Source organism: Lontra canadensis, unplaced genomic scaffold (genome assembly GCF_010015895.1).
Source record: "Lontra canadensis isolate GAN:19392208 unplaced genomic scaffold, GSC_riverotter_1.0 scaffold81, whole genome shotgun sequence".
NCBI lineage: Eukaryota > Metazoa > Chordata > Mammalia > Carnivora > Mustelidae > Lontra > Lontra canadensis.
Window position 1 is genome coordinate 9,087,428 of NW_022631075.1, and position 21,406 is coordinate 9,108,833.

Consider the following 21,406-nt stretch of genomic DNA (forward strand, 5'->3'; position numbering starts at 1 on the left):
TCTTTCATTTCGTACTGGGGGGCCAAATTCAGTCCTGTTTACCTAGAAACACCAGCATGAAGTTGGAAGCCAGAGTGAAAGCACAAGGAATATAAAAGCCCTGGTTGTGATATCTGCTACCCTCTTGGTCATGGGTTGTTTTAACTGATCCAGCTGGCTGGACACCTCTTCGTACTTCTCCATGAACCTATTTACTTGTTTGAAGAGACAGAACCATTGTTTGGAAAAAGCCATGAGAATATAATATGAAGGCTAATCTATGAAATTTCTAATTCATTTATTCAACAAACTTGAGTGCTAAGTTCTAGGCACTATGCTAGGTACTAGAAATACTATGGTGAAAAGACAACCATAGTCTGCCTTCATGGAGTTCACACTTAGCTACTCTTCACTCTGCTATGCATACTATAAATGTGTATGCACTATAATTCTTGTTTTTAAGATAATAAGCTGTGTTTAGGACATAGTCTATTATATATTCTTTATGGCAGGGGACAGTGTGGTATTCAGATATTGATCATCACTAATACCCTCTTAGATCTAGAGCAATTTCTAGCTGTCACGATGCTCAGATCCAGGGAATGAGATGCAGTAAGTCTAATAAATATGGACTAGATTTGTGTAACAACACGTAATATATTTTTTGTTAAATGTTTGAGGTTTTCAGTAGTTATTCCTTGATGCATTCTTCTGTTTCCTAGGTTAATAATCCAGTTGCGCGAGAAGGAACAGCATGTTCAAGATATCATTCCTATAAATAGCCACTTCAGATGTGTTCAAGGTACTAGTTTTAATTGCCTAGCTAGTTTTACAGTGTTTTTCCCTGGTCATTATTGCATCGTGTAATACCATACATATTTAAATTTGTCACTGCACATAAATGAAATGTATTACTCTTTGCATAAAATGATAACATTACTAAGCTACTATTGAGATGATGCTTTGTCTGTGAGTGCTGAAGGATTGTACTGAAATGCAATCACCTACTTCCCTCGTTGGGGGTTAGAGGTGTATGTAGTCTGTTACCTATGATGGTAGTCTTTTATGCTATGGACCTATGTTTGGATCTAAATGACATTCTTGGTTTTAACAAACACACTGCTCATTGTACAGTATCAAGGTCACTTGGATTCACACACATTCAGCACTTTCTTCCCACACTATTCGAAATTAAAACATTTGGCAACAAGCCTTACCAGATTTTAATACCTTACACTCAGTTGTGCTGATTCTCAGACCTTGACATCGGTGAATCATAAGAAAATTGACTCCCAAGGAGGAAATATTTGGCTTCCTGCCTGCAAATTTGGGGACAAAGAACAGAAAATCTGTTGTTTCATCTGCTACAATAAGACTCAAAATTTGGGAGATTTGTGTGGGAGCTGTTGCTTCTGTTATCTCACATTGCTCTAGAAGGGAAATTGATTACTAGAGAACAAATGCATTATGTTTCCAGTGGGTTCATTGCCGTCATCAGAAAGAAACATTCTGTATCAATTGTAGCTTTTTGAAAAACTTGAATCTTACCTTGCATAGGTTTTTTTCTTAAGTTTCATAGAATCTTATTTTTATCACAGAAGTAATGCATATACTGTAGAAAGTTTGAAAAGACAGAAAAAGTGTAAAGCAAATAAGTATATTCCTATCTTTCAGAGATAAACACCCAACATTTTCCTTTTCTTCTACACATGTAACTTTTAGGGTGGGCAGAACTCATACTATATGCAGTTTTTTGTGTGTTCTTTATGCCATCATATTCTGATTGCTTTTCCATGCTATTAATAGGTATATATATGCCATTTTATGAATAGCCCATAGTGTAGTTATTCCCATGTTTGACATTTGGGTTTTTTTTTTTTTTTGCTAGTTTAAATAGCAATGTGATGAATATCTCTGTACATAAACCTCCTTGTATATCTCTTATTAGGATTTATTCCTGTAAATAGAAATACTAAATGGGTCTGACTTTTTAAGAAAATATATATTAAGAATTAAAAAAAACCTATAATGAATAGTATCCACATTGTATAGAAAAATGAAATCATAGCCATTTAGCTTGCACTGTGTGAGAGGGACATATTGAACAAGACATCTGCATGCCACAGTAAGTTGCTGTGGTCATTTCACTTTTCAGGGTGTAGTACCATTTATTACATGCCTAGCCCTTTAAGGAGGTGAAAAGCCATGACCTCAGTAAGTTTTAGCATCCTATTAACTCTGTACCTTTTTGTACTATTTCTACAACCTCTTTTTACATTATTTCTCTTAGTATTCCTTTTAATAGGAAATGGTTCATTGTTAGATTGTAATCTAAGAAAATATGTGTGTACACACATCGTAGTTCCCCATAACAAAAGGAACCATTACTTCCTTGTTTTTACACCCTTTCTGTTTCCCAACCTGTTGCATCTATTTTGATAAGTCTATAAATACTTGGGTTTTATTTATTTTTTTAAAGTTTTTAAAAATTTATTTGAGAGAGAGAGAGAGAGAGTGTGAGAGAGCCACAAGCAGGGGGAGGGGCAGAGGGAGAGGGAGAAGCAGGCTCCGCACTGAGCAGGGATCTCGATGCTGGGCTCGATCCCAGGACCCCAGGACCATGGCCTAAGCCAAAGGCAGATACCCAACCAGCTGAGCCATCCAGGCACCCCAATACTTGGTTTTAAATAATTAAAGTTACTGAAGAACAGTGAGAAATTTATAGTACTTATGTCTTGATGCACTATTGTCCCTTGCTAGTCTCATACTAATGAGAATATTGAGGCTATTTTTTAATATCAGACAACTACTTAGAGTAGCTACTGTAGTAGCTGAATAATGGGACCAAATATACAATCCAGGCTTGTGAGGGATCTAGAAAAGGCTGAGACTACTCCATCTGGCCAAGGTAGATCCAGGCTAATCCTAAGGAGTCAGTACCCAGAGTTCAACTAGCCAGGAGGGTCTTACAGGTGTTGTTGGCCAAATCCAGGGAAGTCAGGGAAGAAGAGATGGGTTGCATCTAGACACTGGAAGGAAGGAAGGAAGTCCAGGAGAGCCAGCTGGGAGAAAATAGAACTGAACTTGGAGACTGTGCTTTGCCCTGTTTTATACTTCCTTGTTAGGTGTGATAGGCCAGACCCCAGGTATTAATTGTAGCCTGAAGGTCAAGAGCTTAAGGTATTCTCTGATCCTAAATGGGGCAGAGGCAGAAGAAATGAGATCACTGGGACGTTTTCAGAGACAAAATCTGAGTTAAGAAAGTAATTCACCTCTGGGCCTTTAGGGTCACTTCCATGGCTTTTTTTTTTTTTTTAGATTTTTAAAAATTTGTTAATTTTTAGAGAGTGGGGGGAGGGGCAGAGGTGGAGAGAGCCCCACACACAGAGCCCACAGAGCCCTATGGAGCCAGATGCAGATGCGGGGCTCATTCCCATGACCCTGAGATTATGACCTGAGCTGAAATCAAGAATTGGACACTCAACCAACTGAAACACCCAGATGCACCTTGGCTTTCTATAAGAATTATCTAGGGGCACCTGGCTGGCTCAGTTAGTAGAACATATGACTGACTCTTGATCTTGGTGTTGAACCCCATGATGGGTATAGAAATCACATAAAAATAAAACCATTTTTAAAAAGAGAATTAACTAAGTGACACAGTTAGATTATATTAAATCAGTATGTTATAGTTGAGGGGAATTAAATTCATCTTTGCTTGAATTAACATGTTTATGTTGCCTACTATTGCCGTTCCTTAATTTGGTTTGAGGTGTTCCATATGGTTATTTGTTGAGTTTAGTTTTCTTTTAGTTGAATTGCTTATAATCTTTAGAACCTAGTGCTTCCAAAATCCATTTTTAAAAATGCTAACCAAAAAAAGCAAAGGATTTTTAAAATGTTTTCTAAGACCCCGGAGTGGTGACTGAGAGAAACAGTTATTTACTTGGGCATATACCTTTTTTAGTTGTAATGAATGATTTTCTCTTCCCTGATCCTGTTCTTTGTTCTTTTCCCTCAGAAGCAGAAGAAACTCTTTTGATTGATATAGCTTCAAACAGTGAGTACCGTTCTGAATGGAATTTACTTTCACTCAACATATATTTAATTGAATACCCACTAAGACCCCTTTTGGGGCACGTTTTGATTTTACCATTTTATCCTGTATTCTTCATTTTCTTAAGGCAGCCATACAAATTAAGTTTGCCCCCTAAAAACTTTTAGTCTAAACATAAGAAAAAGCAGGTGGCTGGCAAGAATCTAAAAAGTTGAAGAGGTGATCTGCTTCTCTAATGCTGAACTTCTTTGAGCCATCAGTATTTTTGGCATCAGTGGTTTTGTTTTTTAACTGCTATTATATTTTAAAATTTTTTCCTCATTCGCTGTTTATTTTTGCAATTAAATCATAATGGTTTCCTTTATTCGTTATATCATTTTGGGAGGCCATAGAGTCCCCCTTGTACTGAGGGACTCAGTTTGATTAATTGCTTGTCTCAGGCTACCTCTTTTTCCTTAAAATAATTTTGGTCTTTCATTTAAGCTCCATCCCCTCAAGGCATCCCTTCATCCGAAAGAACACAGTCTTCCTTCTCACTGTTTCACTTTTCTCATTTTTATCTGTTTGAAGCAAATCCTCATTGACTTTCTGTGCAAGCTGTTCTCTGTTTATCATCCAATTGTGCTGTGTTATGGGGAGGAGAAAATGGGCACTTGAATGCTACCTTGACTACTCAGTGGTTGCTATGGAAAGGAGTTTGTGACCACATGCATGTAAATCAAACTGGTTGCCTTATCTCTTGCTTGAGTCCTTGGATGAGTGGGGTTTAGCCCTTACCTTGAGGCTATGGGTTATACATAATTTTGTTTAGAAACAGTCACTGTCCTTGCTACCATTAATTTGTATTGAATAATTCAGTTAGACTTTTTCTGATTTGAGTTTTATTATTCTTTTCTTTGGTCATGGATTTTAGAAGTCTTAAGGTTTGGTTCTAAAAAGCTAAATAAACCCAGCTGCTGATTTCTGCAGGTATCCAAGAGAGCAAATAACTTACTATCTACGTCTTACTGTGTTTACAAAGGAGAAGACAGAAACAACACTAAAAGAGCAAAATGTGAGCAAAGGCAGTTCAGTAGTGACTGACATTCCTGACGAAATAAGATGCCAAAATGTCCTGTTCCCGTAGAAATAGATACTTGAGCCAAAGCCGAAAAGTTAAACCGAGCTGTGCCTTTTCTCTTATAAACACCTATTTATAGCATTAGTTCTTTTGGCTTTTCCTACATAGAAATTAGCCATGTGTTGCTTTGTCCTGGGTTCGAGTTACTGGATCATAGCAGGATCAGTAACCACTTGAATAAAATCCTTCGTTATTTCTGCCCACTTAGTAATATTTGCAGGGAAACCGGATTCTGTCTTGATCTTTGTGCTTCATGCATAAACCTTTAAAGCATATAGTATGTGCAGGAGGGAGGCCCTGGGTTTGTTAGGCAGGCCTGATTTTAATGTAAATATGTTTTCCCATTGTCTGGATGTTGGTATTAAACATTTTATGTTTTTCTGATTATTGAGGTAATAAATATATCTTCATTATGTACAATTTGGAAAATTCAGAAAAGTTTGAAGTATCAAATTGAAATTATGTTCCTGCACTCTAGAGATCACTGCTATAGGTAACACTGTTATGTGTCACTTTCCAGTCTTTTATGTTTCTATATGATTGGAATCTTTATATGTAGTTTTTACGTTGCATTTTCATTTAACTTTATATTGTGAGCTTTTTCCATGTCATTTAAAATTATTTAAAAACATGATTTTTAATGACTAATATTTCACCATAAGTATGTGCCAGATTTTATTAAATTAAGTCCTTTATAAAATTAAGACACTGTCAAGGAACATGGTGTATCACTGTACTAACTAATAGTTACCAGGTTTTAGATATTTATCTTTTATCCAGTCACTTTATAGAAATATATTTAAAATTTGGGGGTGCTGTTTTTGTTGGTTTTGATAGACAGCCTTAATCATCTGCAAATAATAATTTTGTCTCCTTTCTAGTACCTGTAACTATTAGTTTTGCTTCATGTCTCATTTTACCAATGAGAATTTTAAGACCAATATTAAATAATGATGATAATTCTTGTTTAGCTCCTATTTTCAGTAAGAATGCCTCAGGTGGTGCTTCATTGTTGAGGACACGATTGCATATTGATCTGATAGGGTTTTTTAAAAAACCATATTAAGAAACTGCATTTATTTCAAGTTTATGTGGTTTTTAAAATCATAAATGTATATTGAATTTTATCAGATGTCTTTATACTATTTATAGAGATGATTGTATTATTATTCCTTATTTGACCTCTTGGACTATATTATACGAATTTCCTAATATTAAATCCTCCCTTACTATTCATTATTTAACAAATACTTGTTGAGTGCCTTCTATTTGCCAGGCACTGTTCTAACTGCTGCAGAATCAGTGGAGAACAACATAGATAAGATTGCTGCGCCTGCTTTTGTTCTTGCTTCTGTGCTTTTTGGTACTATATGCCTATAGTGAATTAATTCTTTCTATGAAATGTGAATACCCTTTATGTGCTCGGCACTGTGCTAGGCTCTAGGGATGTCTCAGAAAGCGACATAGTCATGTTATACCATCAGTCAGTACAGAACAACAGACAACACAGTTGCAGTTTTGATAAATGCTCTCAAGGAGAAATAGAGTTTATAAGAGAGTGAACTAAATTAGGTGGTGTGGTCAGGGAAGGCCTCTTTAAGTGACATTTAAATTGAGACCAGAGGGGCTAAGTAAGACAGAGGTAAAAATAGGGGAGAGAAAAGTAAATGGAACTACATGTGTAAAGGCCCCCAAATTGGGGAAGTAGCTTGACACATTCTTTGAAGTGAAAGAAGGCCAGGGTGATTGGAACAAGGCTTAGGGATCAAGTTAGGATGGGCTAAGGCCAGAGCCAGTAAGATCTTATAAGCCATGTTAAGGAATCTAGATTTTTACATTTTAAAAATGGGAAGAATATGAAGGATTTTATGCCAGGGTGTCATCATTTGCATGGAACCCAGTTAGGAGGCTGTTGTAGGAGTTTAAGCTAGAGGAGCATCTGGGTGGCTCAGTCAGTTGGGCGTCAGACCCTTGATTTGGGCTCAGTTTGTGCTCTCAGTGTCATGGGATCTGGCTGAGTGGGCTCCGCAGGGAGTCTACTGGAGATTCTCTCTCTCCCTCTCCCTCTGCCCCTCCTCCCCCTGTCCCCCGGCTTATGTACACACTCTCTCTAAAATAAAGCTTGGGGTCCCTGGGTGGCTCGGTTGGTTAAGCATCTGCCTTCAGCCCAGGTCATGATCCTGGGTCCTGGGATGGAGCCACACATTGGGCCCCTTGCTCAGCAGGGAGCCTGCTTCTCCCTTTCCCTCTGCCTGCTGCTCCTCCTGCTTGTGTTCTCTCTCTGTCAAATGAATAAATAAAATCTTTAAAAAAACTTTAAAAAAAAAGGATTTTAAGATCTAGAATATGAGCATGGTGGCAGTATAAATGGAGAGAAGTGGACAGATTTGATAAATGTTTTTGGAGATTAAATCAACAGAGATTGGTTTGGGCATAGGGAGTGAGTTGAAGAGAAGTGTCAAGGATGAATCTTAGGTTACTGGCATGAATGTGGATGATGGTACCATTTGCAAAAATAAGAACGTTGCGGAAGGATTAAGTTTTCCTTTGAGGGGGTGAATTCAGTTTTAGTTATGTTTAGTTTGAGATTTCTTTGAGACATTTGAGTGTAGGTGATAAATTGACAGTTGAATGTATGCATCTGAAGCTCAGAAGTAAGGTTTGGGCCACTAGCACATAGATGGTATTTGAAACCATGAGAGATGATGCGACTGGACATAGAGCTGTACTATCAAATATGGTAGTTACTAGTTACATGTACCTGTTTAAATTAATTAGAAATAAAATGAGAAGTTCATTTCTTCAGTCACACTACTAACATTTCAAGTACTCATTTGCCACATGTGATTATTGGTTACCGTATTGGACAATGCTGATAGAAAATGGGAAGAAAAGTTTTAGATTGAACTCTAAGGAACCCTGCTTTTAAAAGGGTAGATAGAGGAGGAAATACCTCAAAGGGTGCTAAAAAATCAGTGATCAGAGAGAGGCAAACTAGATGAGTATAGTATCAGAGAAGCCTTCTGAAAAGATTATTCAAGGACTGGTTAACTATTGATTTCTGCTGATAGGTCTAAATAAGATGACTGAAGAGGATCTGTTGGATTTAGCAATTTGGAGGTTATTGGTGACCTTAACAAAGATATTTTAAAAGGGTTGTGGGAGCCAAAGTCATACTGGAATGGATTAATGTGAGAAATAGGACGTGAGTAAGTAGTGACTGTGTTTTTTTTTTTTTTTTAAAGGCTTTGCTGTGAGGGATGCCGGGATGGCTCAGTCGTTTAAGCATCTGTCGTTTAAGCATCTGTCTTTGGCTCAGGTTATGATCCTGGGGTCCTGGGATTGAGCCCCACATCAGGCTTCTTGCTCAGCAGGGAGCCTGCTTTCCCCTGCGCCTGCTGCTCCCCCTCCTTGTTCTTTCTCTCTCTCTCTCTGACAAATAAATAAAATCTTAAAAAAAAAACTCTGTTGTGGAGAGGAGTGTAGAGATAGACTAGAGTTGGAGGGAAATACGGGGTCTAGGAAGGTTTTTTGTTGTTAAAATAGTGTCGTGCATAAACAATGAATTCTGGAACACTGAAAAGAAATAAAATAAAATGAAATGAAAAAAATAATAAAATATGATTTGGAATACAATTTAATGCTAATGGGAAGGCGCCTGTGAAAGAGGGAGGTTAAAGATATTCGGGGGAGGTTTCTGGGAAATGATCGTGCATATAAGGTTCCTGAGAGAATTGGAGGGATTATAATTCAAAGAGAAGGTGGCCTTTGATAGGAGGACTCCTCTTCCTCAGAATGGAAAGGAGAATTTGAGTACAAATACAGGTAGGTTTCCATGTGATGGCTTCCATTTTCTCTGAAGCATGAGGTGAAGCAATCCACTTGGAATGAGAGGGTTTGAGAAGAGGGGATCCAAAAATTAAGGATAATTGAGGAGGTGTGAAATGGTTGTCCCAGATAGTAGTGGGAGACTAGTTGACTGTGGAAACTTAGATGACTTCCTATCATAGAGGGCCCAGTTGGGGTTAGCAGTCATTTTATAATGGGGTGTGTGTGTGTGTTTGTTTATTCCCTCTGGAGTAAGACAGTTAGTTGGATTTCTGAGGGTTGAAAGTTAACCAGGTAGGAGGAACAGGATGGTGAGCAGTAGGTGCTGTGGAAGAACAGGGTGATAAGGCAGTTCTGGACTTTTGCAACAGGGTTTAATGATGACATCTGTTTGACAAAATAGAAAGTGAAAGCAGGAATTAGCGAATGGTAAGAAAGTAGAGAGGGGATCAGTTGGCTGGAGGTTCCCATATGAGCAAGTAAGCTGGAAATAACATGTCAGAATGGGATATTTCAATTAGAGATTTATGAGGTGATGGTTTCTATGATTAAAAGGTTCAGAGTATATCTGAGGGAAATCCCAGTAGGGACTGAAGGAGCAGGTGGCTGAGATGGTGAGCCAAAGTCATTGGATGAGGAAGTGGAAGATATTGACTGTGTTTTCTACACGAATTTGTAAGGAATCCAAATTTAAGGCAAGAGTTTGAGTGGAGAGAAAGTCTTAGGAGTTGGCTATTGAATCGTAGATTCAGAAGTTGTAGGGAGGATGGTACATGATCTCATAGAGGGAGGAGAGAAGGGAAGAAGTTGGTATAACCCAATGGGTGAACCTAAAAGGAAAAAGGATTTGTCCTGAGGGAGAAGAGGGAATCGTTTGGAGATGGCATTAGGACAAATAAGGACAGCAGTCTTAAATTCCATAGGGTATGAGAGACCATAAACAGCATCCAGGGACCAGCCACTTCACAGGTGACTCTTTGATTTTCAACTTGGATACACGTTAGAATCACTTGGAGAGTATTATAAAAACTACCAGTGCCTGAGCCTTACCCTCTGAGATTCTGCTTCATCGGGCTGGGGTGGGACCCAAATGTCCATTTTCTAAAAATGTCTCTGGTAATTCTAACGCAGCCATAATTGAGAATTGCTGAGAGATTGAGAGATTGTTGAGAGAATTACTGAGAACAGGGAGTGTTCAGAGAAGTTTGTTGATTATAGAGAAGCTAGGGGGTTTTGGAAAGAAAAATAGTAGAAGGTTGGGTCATGGGGTAATTTGTATTCTTTCCTATGCAACATGGTGAGAGAGTATCCAGTGTTATTTTGTAAGCAATTTCTGGAATTTTCTGTTAAATGAGTCAGTGTATTTTTTATATTTGCTAAAATATATCTTTCAAGGACTGTGGGAGAGAGATTATGTATTCTTGTTTAAGTTTATATCAGATAGAAACTTATTTTTTAATTTTCTTCTATTTTTTATATAAAGTATCCAAGAAAGGGAGGACTGTTTGTGACCCAAAGGAGTTTTTTCCCTCTATCTTCAAGGCTGTGATAATTGACAGCCTTTATTCATGCCCTTTGTTTTTTCTTCTCTTTATGGTAACACCCTCACTAATGTTATCTGTGGTTCACTTGGGTGCCTTCTTTCTCACATTTTTTTTATCTCTTTTCTTCTAATCACTAAATCTATGAAGATAGAAACATAAAGAAATGCAAAGGGAAGGGATTCAGAAGTGGATTTCCAACATAAGAAACTAGGATTTTCATTTCATTTTCTCATCATTTTCATTTACAAGTGTGAGGGAGTCTGGTTCAACAGTTGTCTATTAAATACCTTTCCTCTGTGAAGTCTGACAGCATTGTTGCCAGTAAAGTAACCAATCATCCTGGGTTGCCTGGGACTTTCCCAGTCTTAGCTTTGAAAGTCCTGAGTCCTGAGAAGCCCTTCAGTCCCAGACAACCCTAGGAGATCATCATAAGTGTTGTATTGGATTACCTGTATGTGTAGCCCCACTTCTTGCTGTCAAGGAACTTATGGTTTCCAGGGGCATGAGAAAGCAATATATGTACTAAATCAGTTAAAATAAGAATATAAACAAGCACATAGGTTTCCTGGATTAGCATATCCAGACGATTGATACATATGATAACTAGGGCATCAGAAAAAGGGAGACAGTATGTTATATACAAAAGAAACTAATGTCCTAGATCACTTTGCTGCTAATTATACTATTTTCCAATTGGCTATGCTTGAACCAGACCACTCCTGGTCATAGGTCATTATATTGCTTTTGTACATTTATTCAAAACATGCACTTTTTACTTGGGGTAATGAGGTATAGATGCTTCTTTTCATAATAATTCAAACCAATCCCACTATTCTTTTCTTTTTAAATTAGTTTGTAAATTCAATTGCCTAAGTACAGTCTATACCCAGGAGCAAACCATCTTGTTTTCTTTATTCCCTTTATGCTTCAGATACTCTTACTATATAATCTGGATTTGAAATGGTAGGAATTTCCAACTGGGAGATGGGAAGAGGGTGGTTGGGAAAGTGATCTTTTGTTAAAATTTGGTCCCTGCACTGACATTGGGGAGCTATATCAGAACATAGGAAAACTGTTTTTAGTATGAATCATATCACTATAATTGGCTGCTTATTGACACGGTTCATCAGCCCTTTAGATTTCCTCCCCATATTGTTCCCCCACCCACCCACCCAATTCCCTGATCCTATAGGCATGTTTCCTACATTAGAGGTCTTAGAATTTTTGTGATCTGGACCTTCTCCTGCTCAACTGATAAGTTGAGAGTATGACCCCAAGAAAGCATGTATTCCATAGTTAGATGTGTGTGGATTTCACTTCTTTTTAGGTGGCTGCAAAATTCGGATTCAGGGAGATCGGACCAGAGAGCGGCGCTTTGAAATCCCTGATGAGGAACACTGTCTGAAGTTCCTCTCGGAGGTCCTTGCTGCTCAGGAAGGTAAGTCAAGACTCAGAAGTTTTCTTTCTTCTCTTTGAATGGCAGTGAAATTCTGACATGCTGATGCAGAGGCAAGCAGCCATTAGCAAAGTACCTCACCCCTTCAGTCTTCAGTGCTGATGTTTCTGCTTTTAGGAATGAACCGAGGGTTAGGTTAGGGAACAAGTCTATTCAGCTATAAGGACACTGAGCCCTTTTCCAGAGTCTCAGTGTCACAGCATGGACAGCTAACTGAAGACTATCATCCTCCTTCTGCTCCCAGATGATCCCAGAGCTACCCTCACTCTCTTTGTCTCTTCCTTTATGTTTAAGAGTGCTGCTGGGTCCTGCATTTGAGGAGCGCTGAGTAAATTGCTTTTGATTATGATAAATCCCACTCAGTGAAGGGCTCCCCTGTTTCTGACCATGACTTTTATCTCTCTAGCTCAGTCACAACTTCTTGTTCCAGAGCAAAAGGACTCATCTAGCTGGTACCAGAAGTTAGACACTAAGGACAAACCTTCTGTTTTTTCAGGTACTGAAAAGATTCTCTTTTGCCTGGTTGCTATGATCACTGCAGAGTAAATAGGTTTCATCTGGACAGATAAGACAGTGTCAATCCCAGACACTTTCTGCTATGGAGTGGTTTTACTGAGTCCATGCCCATTGACTGATGTTCATTCTTGATCCTTTCTGTGGCATGTTAGCTCCTCGGGAGCCTGCTTAGCAGTGTGGTAAAAATTGCAGGCTCCAGGGCCAAACTGCTTGGGTTTAAACCCCAATTTTGGGACTTGATAGTTATGTATAACCTTGGTCAACTTACTCAACAATGCTGAGCTTCCATTTCTTTTTCTGTAACATGGGAAGATTTTTAATAGTACTGGCTTCATGGGTCTTTATGATAATTAAAGGAGATAATGATATAATCCCTTATATCAAACAGGCATTATGCTAAGTCTTTAGTAAATGTTAGCTATTAATATTCAGATTCCAAATTAATATAACTTGTTATTATTCTAATTAGTATGTCAAGTCTTTCAGGGTATCCCTGTGGTACCTCTCTATTTGGTAATGCCATTGAGCAAATAGTGATCAGATTAATACCACTGATCAAAGAAAAGCTCTATCCTGGATAAATGGATGTTATCTCTATTTTTTCCCCCTTTGACTTTGGGTTCTGTGTACTAGGGCTTCTTGGATTTGAGGATAATTTTTCATCTATGAATTTGGACAAGAAAATTAATTCACAAAATCATCCTACAGGGATTCATCGGGAACCCCCTCCACCACCCCCTTCAGTGAATAGAATGTAAGTCCTGTGTCAAAACATGTTTCCCATTTAGGAGACTTTTTTTTATTATAGGCAGTTTCATTTTTGAAATTCTCATTATTTGCTAGGCTTCCACGTGACAAAGAAGCTTCTAACAAGGAACAGCCCAAAGTGACCAACACTATGCGGAAGCTCTTTGTACCAAATACCCAGGCTGGACAGCGGGAGGGCCTCATCAAACATATCCTGGCAAAGCGAGAGAAAGAATATGTCAACATTCAGAATTTCAGGTTAGTCTCTCTTCTACTTACTGAGGTATGGCATACAAATGGCTATGTGTTTTTTAAGGTATTATTTTAATTAATAATTATTATTTTAATTTAATAAATTTTATTTATTAAACTTATTTTTATTTTAATTTAATAATAAAATTTTTAATTATTTTAATTAATAATCAAAGCATAATAAAAGGAATGGTCAGCTGGCTCAAGCCCCTGTCTCTATATTTGTCAATAACATAAATGTACAAAATAACACAAATGCTACAATTTCCCTTGCGTTTTCTAACTACTGATACTATGTCTACTAATGGTTCTAGCCACTCAGAACCAAACCAAACCAAAGAGAATTATCCCCTAGCACATTTCCTAAGCAAGTGTATTTATCTTTCTGTCCTGCTGAATTTTTTCTCACCAATATTAGAAGATCAATGTCTGCTCTTACCACTAGCTTAACTTACTTACTTTTGTAAGTTAAGTACAGAAAATTTCATCCAGTGCTCTTGATTGAGAGGTCTGTCTTGAATTCTTTCCTCTGTATCATATTTTTCACTTCACATTAACTTATTGGTATCTTTCTGGACCTAATGTGTGTGGTGTGGCCTAGCGTATATTACGCTGTGCAAAGCAGCAACACCTCTCTTTGTTGTTTGTGAACAACACGTACCCTTAATAGTCCAAGATTCTGGTCCCATCTGCTATCCCAGTGTGCCTCATTTGTCCTAATTCAATTATAACCATAATCCCTATGCTAAAACCTGTAGTTCCTCATATTCCCCATGATGCTTATTTTTGTGTGTAAATAGTTAAGACAGTTATATTCTGCTATCCCCCTTAATACTGTATCTGCCTCAACAGAATTTCCTACACAGATGTCTTGTAATCCTTCAGGAAGTGAGTTTTTGGATTCAGTTACAGCTCCTTATGGAACAGTTATCCACATTAGATGTATTTACAGCATGAAGATAACATTTTCCCATCCACAAGCTCTCCAAGTATAAGTTTGGGTGGAGTTTAATTGAAAGGAAATGTGGTAGAGCAATTAACTTTGCATTTTTAAAATAGAGACTTGGTTCCTTTCTGTGGGTTCACCTAATGTAAACTTTGTGTTCTACATGTGAAAGCATTTCTTATATGTATAGCAGAACATTTTGAGAAATTATGTTGGTTTATTGTGAACATACCCTTGTATGAAAATGATGAGAGAACTTCAATGGTTCATACTTAACCCTCGTTTTCAAATAATTTTTTGGTGCTGTGTATTAGATTTTTTGTTGGAACGTGGAACGTGAATGGCCAGTCTCCAGATAGTGAATTGGAACCTTGGCTGAACTGTGATTCAAATCCTCCTGATATCTACTGTATTGGGTAAAGAACACATCTGGAATTTCCTTTTGGCTATATATTTGGTATTAGTTTCCATGACATTTTGTCCTCCTTTTGCTTTTTTTTTTTAAAGATTTTATTTATTTATTTGACAGACAGAGATCATAAGTAGGCAGAGAGGCAGGCAGAGAGAGAGAGAGAAGGTGAAGCAGGCTCCCCACTACGCAGAGAGCCCAACACGGGGCTTGATCCCAGGACCTTGGGATCATGACCTGAGCTGAAGGCAGAGGCTTTAACCCACTGAGCCACCCAGGCACCCCCTCCTTTTGCTTTTTTAACTGTTTGGTAAAAACTCACCTTAGACTATATGTGAGAATTAACTTGTGGGTCAAATTTATGAGATAAGAAAGGAATGATACCTGAAATGATGAAAGGTAACATGTAGTCCTCTCAAAATGCAAAGAAAACTGCGTTCTTAATAGAAACAGACTTGAGGTCAAGTCCAACAGTGACTATTCCTAGAATATATAAACAAAGCTCCACTGTTGTCCCTTGTGGAGGTTTTTTGTTTTTTGTTTATGTTTTACATAGTCTTTGCGTATATTTTTTGGAGACAATACTGTTTTAATTTTTCTATGGAAGACAATGTCAGGTTTACAAAAGTAAAGATTAGTTTTTTTGACATTGATCTTTGACAAGATTCTTATGCATATTTTTTAAATTTATTTTTTAATTTTTTATTAACATATAATGTATTATTTGTTTCAGGGGTACAGGTCTGTGAATCATCAGTCTTACACAATTCACAGCACTCACCATAGCACATACCCTCCCTGATGTCCATAACCTAGCCACCCTACTCCCCCCACCCCCCACCAGCAACCCTCAGTTTGTTTCCTTTTTTTTTTAAGATTTTATTTATTTATTTGACAGAGAGAGATCACAAGTAGGCAGAGAGGCAGGCAGAGAGAAAGAGAGAGGAGGAAGCAGGCTCCCCGCTGAGCAGAGAGCCAGATGTGGGGCTCGATCCCAGGACCCTGAGATCATGACCCGAGCCAAAGGCAGAGGCTTAACCCACTGAGCCACCCAGGCGCCCCTGTTTCCTTTTTTAAAAAAGATTTTATTTATTTATTTGACAGGCAGAGATGACATGTAGGCAGAGGGGCTGGCAGAGAAGGGCGGGGAGGCAGGCTCCCTGCTGAGGAGAGAGGCGGCTGCCAGTGCGAGGCTCAATTCCAGGACCCTGAGATCGTGACCTGAGCTGAAGGCAGAGGGTTAACCTACTGAGCCACCCAGGCACCACTCTCAGTTTGTTTCCTGAGATTGAGTCTCTTATGGTTTGTGTCTCTCCCCGGTCCCCTCTTGTTTCATTTTTTTCCTCCCTTCACCCCACGACCCCCCCGCATATAGTTTTTTAAAAAAAGATTTATTATGGGAGAGAGAGTGCATAAGCCTGGGGAGGGGCAGGGAGAGGAACAGGGGGAGGGAGAATCTTTGAGCAGCCTAGCCACTGAGCAGGGATCCCAGGACCCTAAGATCATGAACTGAGCTGAAAGCAAAAGTCAGCTGCTCAACCAATTGAACCACCCAAGTGCCCCTGCCCCCTTTTTAAGATTTATTTTGCATAGCTGGTTCATATACTTCTAGAGGATCTTTTGAAAAAGAAAGCTGCTTGTCCTTACTGATCATCTGGATCAATAGAGCAGTTCTATAAAAATTTGTCTCTTTCCCCATTCCCTTTTCACCTAATGTCTTAGAAAATGGGAAAGGAGGTAGACAGAGATAATTATGGGAGTTGTATAGATCTCATGTCTTCTTGTTTTTTTCAGATTCCAAGAGCTGGACTTGAGCACAGAAGCCTTTTTCTACTTTGAATCTGTGAAAGAACAAGAGTGGTCCATGGCTGTGGAGAGAGGTTTGCATTCCAAAGCCAAGTATAAAAAAGTAAGCTGCATTTCATTTTCTTTTTTAATATACAACTGAATAGAACTCCCTATAAGTTATTCTGTTATCTATAACTTGTTCCAAAAGAATGGTTTAATTGGCTTTTTCCCTGAGTGTAATACTGCAATGGGGCAGACTAATTCTTTACACCTATTTTTCTAGAAAAAAATTTTCCTGAGCTTTCTGATCCTATGTTTTCATTATTTAGGTGGTTTTAAGAGAAAAGAAGAATTTTATTCTCAGAATGATAATTTGCTTAAAATAATTACTTGTAACAGTAAGAGTTTAAGATCAGAATTGTTCGCTGACATGGTCAGAACTGGATGTTTTATAGAAAAGGAGTTTGAAGAATGTGGGTGCATAGGGTATGCTGTGGAATCAGCAAGAAGTGTTATAGAATTTAAATGAGTTCTAAAATTTGTTATAAATCAAAAGTAGAGTTGACTTTAGCAAGGTAGGCCAATTTGTTGGTCTTTAGAAAGCAAGTGGTAGAGGCTACCAGAAGAGTTATTTTAATTATATGGCTACCATACAAGCCCTTTAAAAGCAGTCATCTGAATATTTTTCATTTACTTCTTCTGACAGTTGATATAGGTAGTAAAAATCCTGAAGGTGTTACTCCTCTCATATAGGTCACTGATTTAACACATATTTCAGACATATTTCTAGCTCTAGTTCTCAGACTAAAAATAATCAGAATAAAAAAGATTGCTCTTGGGTGCCTGGGTGGCTTAGTGGGTTAAAGCCTCTGCCTTTGGCTCAGGTCATGATCCCAGGGTCCTGGGATGGAGCCCCGCATCAGGCTCCCTGCTCAGCGGGGAGCCTGCTTCCTCCTCTCTCTCTCTCTGCCTGCCTCTCTGCCTACTTGTGATCTCTGTCAAATAAATAAAATCTTTAAAAAATAAAAAAAAATTTTAAAAAGATTGCTCTTTTATAAGTTTTAATTTCTTAAGAAATTGGAAATCAGAAACTAAGAAGGAGAAGCAAAAGGAACAAACTGGGATAGGGTTTTTTTATTTGATTTTTTTAATGCTATCAACTCCTGGTAGGTTTATAAGTGTTTAAAATAATGAATCCTAGAGCTGAGTGTACTTGATGTCCCCAGAGACTTTTAACTCCTGCTGGTCAGAGTCAGATAAGAGCTTGCCCAGAGAAATTTTGTTTCCTTTTTATGGGGTCCGCTGGGAAATTAGAGGATTTGGATTCATATTTGAGCATCATTAATATCTTCCTGGTGGAAAATCAGTTGTTGGGCAAGATGTGTGGCAAAGAGTGGTATTAACATGAACCTTTTCTAACTCCGTGGAACTTGTAGGTTCAACTAGTCCGCCTTGTTGGGATGATGCTCCTCATATTTGCCAGAAAGGACCAGTGGCGATATATCCGTGATGTTGCTACAGAAACAGTTGGAACCGGAATCATGGGGAAAATGGCAAGTTACTTTGGAAATGAGCTTGATTATTACTTATGTCCATTTAACGTTTAACTGTTAGTTGTGTCTTTGTACTAACTGTGAATAATTAATCTTGCTAACAGGGAAACAAAGGTGGGGTAGCTGTGAGATTTGTATTTCACAACACTACCTTTTGCATTGTCAACTCCCACCTGGCTGCCCACGTGGAGGACTTTGAGAGAAGGAATCAAGATTATAAGGACATCTGTGCACGTATGAGTTTTGTGGTCCCAAATCAGACCCTTCCACAGCTGAACATCATGAAACATGAGTGAGTGGTTCAGTCTCCTTTGCCTTTGAATAGTGGGGCTGAGAAGAGATTAAATGGATAGGAAACTGTGAAGAGTGAAGGATTACCATTTAGGGATTGGGGTCACAAAGAAGACAGGGTTTTTGAGGAATAGCAGATTCATTGAGGCAGAGAAATCAGATTTGCTATCAGAGGTAAGATTAGTTCTATTAGTGGCCATATAAGAGTAATGCTGGAGGTGTCTGTCAGTTGGAGTCAGTTTTTATTGTGTTTTATTATAAAATAGAAATGTTCATTGTAAATATAATTAAAGAAAATTAAAAGTAGAAATCACTCTGCTCTCCCAGACAGTCTCTCAGAGGATACTGATATTAACATTTCACTGTGTATCCTGGAACTATGCTGTCCATTGTGACAGCCAGCCATAAGTGGCTATTGGACAATTGGAAGTAGTTAGACCAAATTGAGATTGCTGTAAACATAAACTGTACGTGGATTTCAGAGACTTAGTGGGAAAAATGTAAAATACCTCGGTTTTTCAATATTGATTACATGTTGAAATGATAATCTGGATATATTGACTTAAAGGAAATTTATTGTTAAAGTTATTTTTACTTGTTTCTTTTACTTTTTAAATGCAGCTACTAAAAAATTTAAAATTACATCTGTGATATGCGTTTTATTTCCTGTGAATAGTGCTATTCTAGAGCTTTCTCTATATGCATACAAACACATGCACACTTATTACATAGGACTATATCGTCCTATTATTGTGGGTCTCTTTCCAAGCCAGTGTGTGTGTGTGTGTGTGTCTGTGTATTACATTACCCATATTAATGTATATATTTTGTATATACTGTATATATATGTATATGTATGTTCTTATTAGTGGCTGTGAATCATTAAGAATAGGGGCAATGGAGATTTAGACAACAGTGGGTCAATATAATAATATGGGAGAAAGGTTCATGGAGAATAGGGCTTAAGGATAGAAGCAGAAATCAGTTGAGGGATGGATTGGGTGGTAGGAAATGAATGATTGTCAAGAAATTAATAATGGTAATTGAAATTCTGAGAGTGGTTTGAGATGGGAATTAGTAGGAAAACAAAGGATAATTTAGGATATTAGCATCAACAGAGTGGGGTAATTGAGGAAAGAATAGGGAAGGGTAGTGATATTAGCCTGTTTCCATATTATCTTAACAATTAGGATCATATACAATTCTGTATCATGGTAGTAAAAAGTCAAGGCCTGGACATTAATAAACAGTTGCCCTGGGGCACCTGGGTGGCTCAGTGGGTTAAGCCTCTGCCTTCGGCTCAGGTCATGGTCCCAGGGTCCTGGGATCAAGCCCCACATGGGGCTTTCTGCTCAGCAGGGAGCCTGCTTTCTCCCTCTTTCTCTGCCTGCCTCTCTGCCTACTTGTGATCTCTGTCTGTCAAATAAATAAATAAAATCTTTTTTTTTTTTTTAAATAAATAAAATCTTAAAAAAATAAAAAACAGTTGCCCTGAAATTCCTTAAATTTGTTTCCTCAGAATTCCAGAAATTTCGTGTTGCATTTAAGATTTCCAAAGAGACCCCATTCAGGACTTGGGATAGCTCACAAGGAGAATCCCTTTTAGTGTAGTAATTTCAGGGTCTCCCCCTGGGGGCTCTCAGCACATGTAGGGGCCTGTTGCTGTGATTGGGAGCTTGAGAATCCTGTGGCAAGCCAGTCTTCCTCCTGTCTGCGACTTGGACTGTGGATCTGGGGCAGGGATAGGCAGGTTGGCTATAGTGGAGAGCTGTGGACCTACTTTTGCTAGGGTCCTGACTGGGAGAGCTATCATTCAGACCATGCAGACCTTAGCCTGCAGAATGTCAGGGCTCAGAGAGGCAGAAAATGTTCAGATTCTTTTTCCCTGGAGACCTGGCAGGCAGCCAGACAAAATTTTGGCACTAGTCCAGCAAATAAACTACATGCTTCTTTTAGGCAGTTAACTCCTTGACTTCTGAATCCCACACATAACACTGTATTTCCCTATCTTTGTTCTTCATGTATGGAATGCCTATCTTCCCGCCTGTTTGGTAATCCGTGGGCCTTCTCAGGTGTTGGTAGTACTTCCCTCTGAAGGATAAGTTGTAGCTTAAACCCTTTGTCTCAGGTAGTGATAAATGAATCCTTATCAATAATCTACCTAGTTTTTTTCTCTCCATTTTCTCTTTTTATGCTAATTATTGCTACTTCTATTTATGTATTTCTTGATCTTCAGTGTTGTCATCTGGTTGGGAGATTTGAACTATAGACTTTGTATGCCTGATGCCAATGAAGTGAAGAGTCTTATTAACAAGAATGACCTTCAGAGACTCTTGAAATTTGACCAGGTGAGTAAATTTTCATGTTATAGGTACTTTCCTAAATGGCAGACAGTATTGTTAGGTTTATGAGATATGTGTGTGGCAGGTGTGTCTTACTCTAGGAATAGATGGAAAGGTCTCATTGTCTTGAGAAAACACATGACTAGTAATACACACAAGGTTTGTAGTGCTTTTATGAAGTGCTTGGATAGGAACAGGAGAGATAAAAAGTAAATACAACATTTGTTCATTGTCTTTATCAAGAAGAGATTTCAGAGATTCATATAAATAAGGTGGAGAATGGCGGGGTTAATTGGAGAGTACTTCCTGGAGGAAGTGGGCCTTCAGCTATGTTGATGTGGTTTGGCAGATGGAACAGGGAAAGTTGCTGTGTGATTACTTGGCAGGCTTAGCAGCAGTGTGGAGGTAAAAGAGGGAGGCCCTGTGAGGAGATTGGGAAGAACGGAAGAGAAGTTTGGGATAAATAACACAGACTGTGGTCTAATGGGAACTGATTGAGAAGTTGGGGCTATCTGGCTTATCAATGTTAAAACCTGTAGGAAAAGCATTGATTCGGTAACATTTATATAAAACTGGAT

At 38.4% G+C, this 21,406-nt stretch overlaps 1 protein-coding gene across 5 annotated transcripts in view; it reads left to right on the plus strand.

Annotated features, from left to right (window-relative positions):
• The window catches only part of OCRL (OCRL inositol polyphosphate-5-phosphatase), a 50,664-nt gene that overhangs the window by 5,363 nt on the left and 23,895 nt on the right, over positions 1–21,406 (plus strand). For 3 of the 5 annotated variants that reach the window (XM_032882355.1, XM_032882358.1, XM_032882356.1), the window contains exons 3-13: positions 702–781; positions 4,001–4,039; positions 11,856–11,966; positions 12,391–12,480; positions 13,134–13,254; positions 13,344–13,505; positions 14,760–14,861; positions 16,649–16,763; positions 18,079–18,195; positions 18,300–18,487; positions 20,723–20,834. In XM_032882355.1, coding sequence (XP_032738246.1) covers positions 702–781; positions 4,001–4,039; positions 11,856–11,966; positions 12,391–12,480; positions 13,134–13,254; positions 13,344–13,505; positions 14,760–14,861; positions 16,649–16,763; positions 18,079–18,195; positions 18,300–18,487; positions 20,723–20,834 — 1,237 coding nt within the window. The remainder of the gene's footprint in view (positions 1–701; positions 782–4,000; positions 4,040–11,855; positions 11,967–12,390; positions 12,481–13,133; positions 13,255–13,343; positions 13,506–14,759; positions 14,862–16,648; positions 16,764–18,078; positions 18,196–18,299; positions 18,488–20,722; positions 20,835–21,406) is intronic. The other 2 variants (XM_032882359.1, XM_032882357.1) reach the window with 2 other exon arrangements.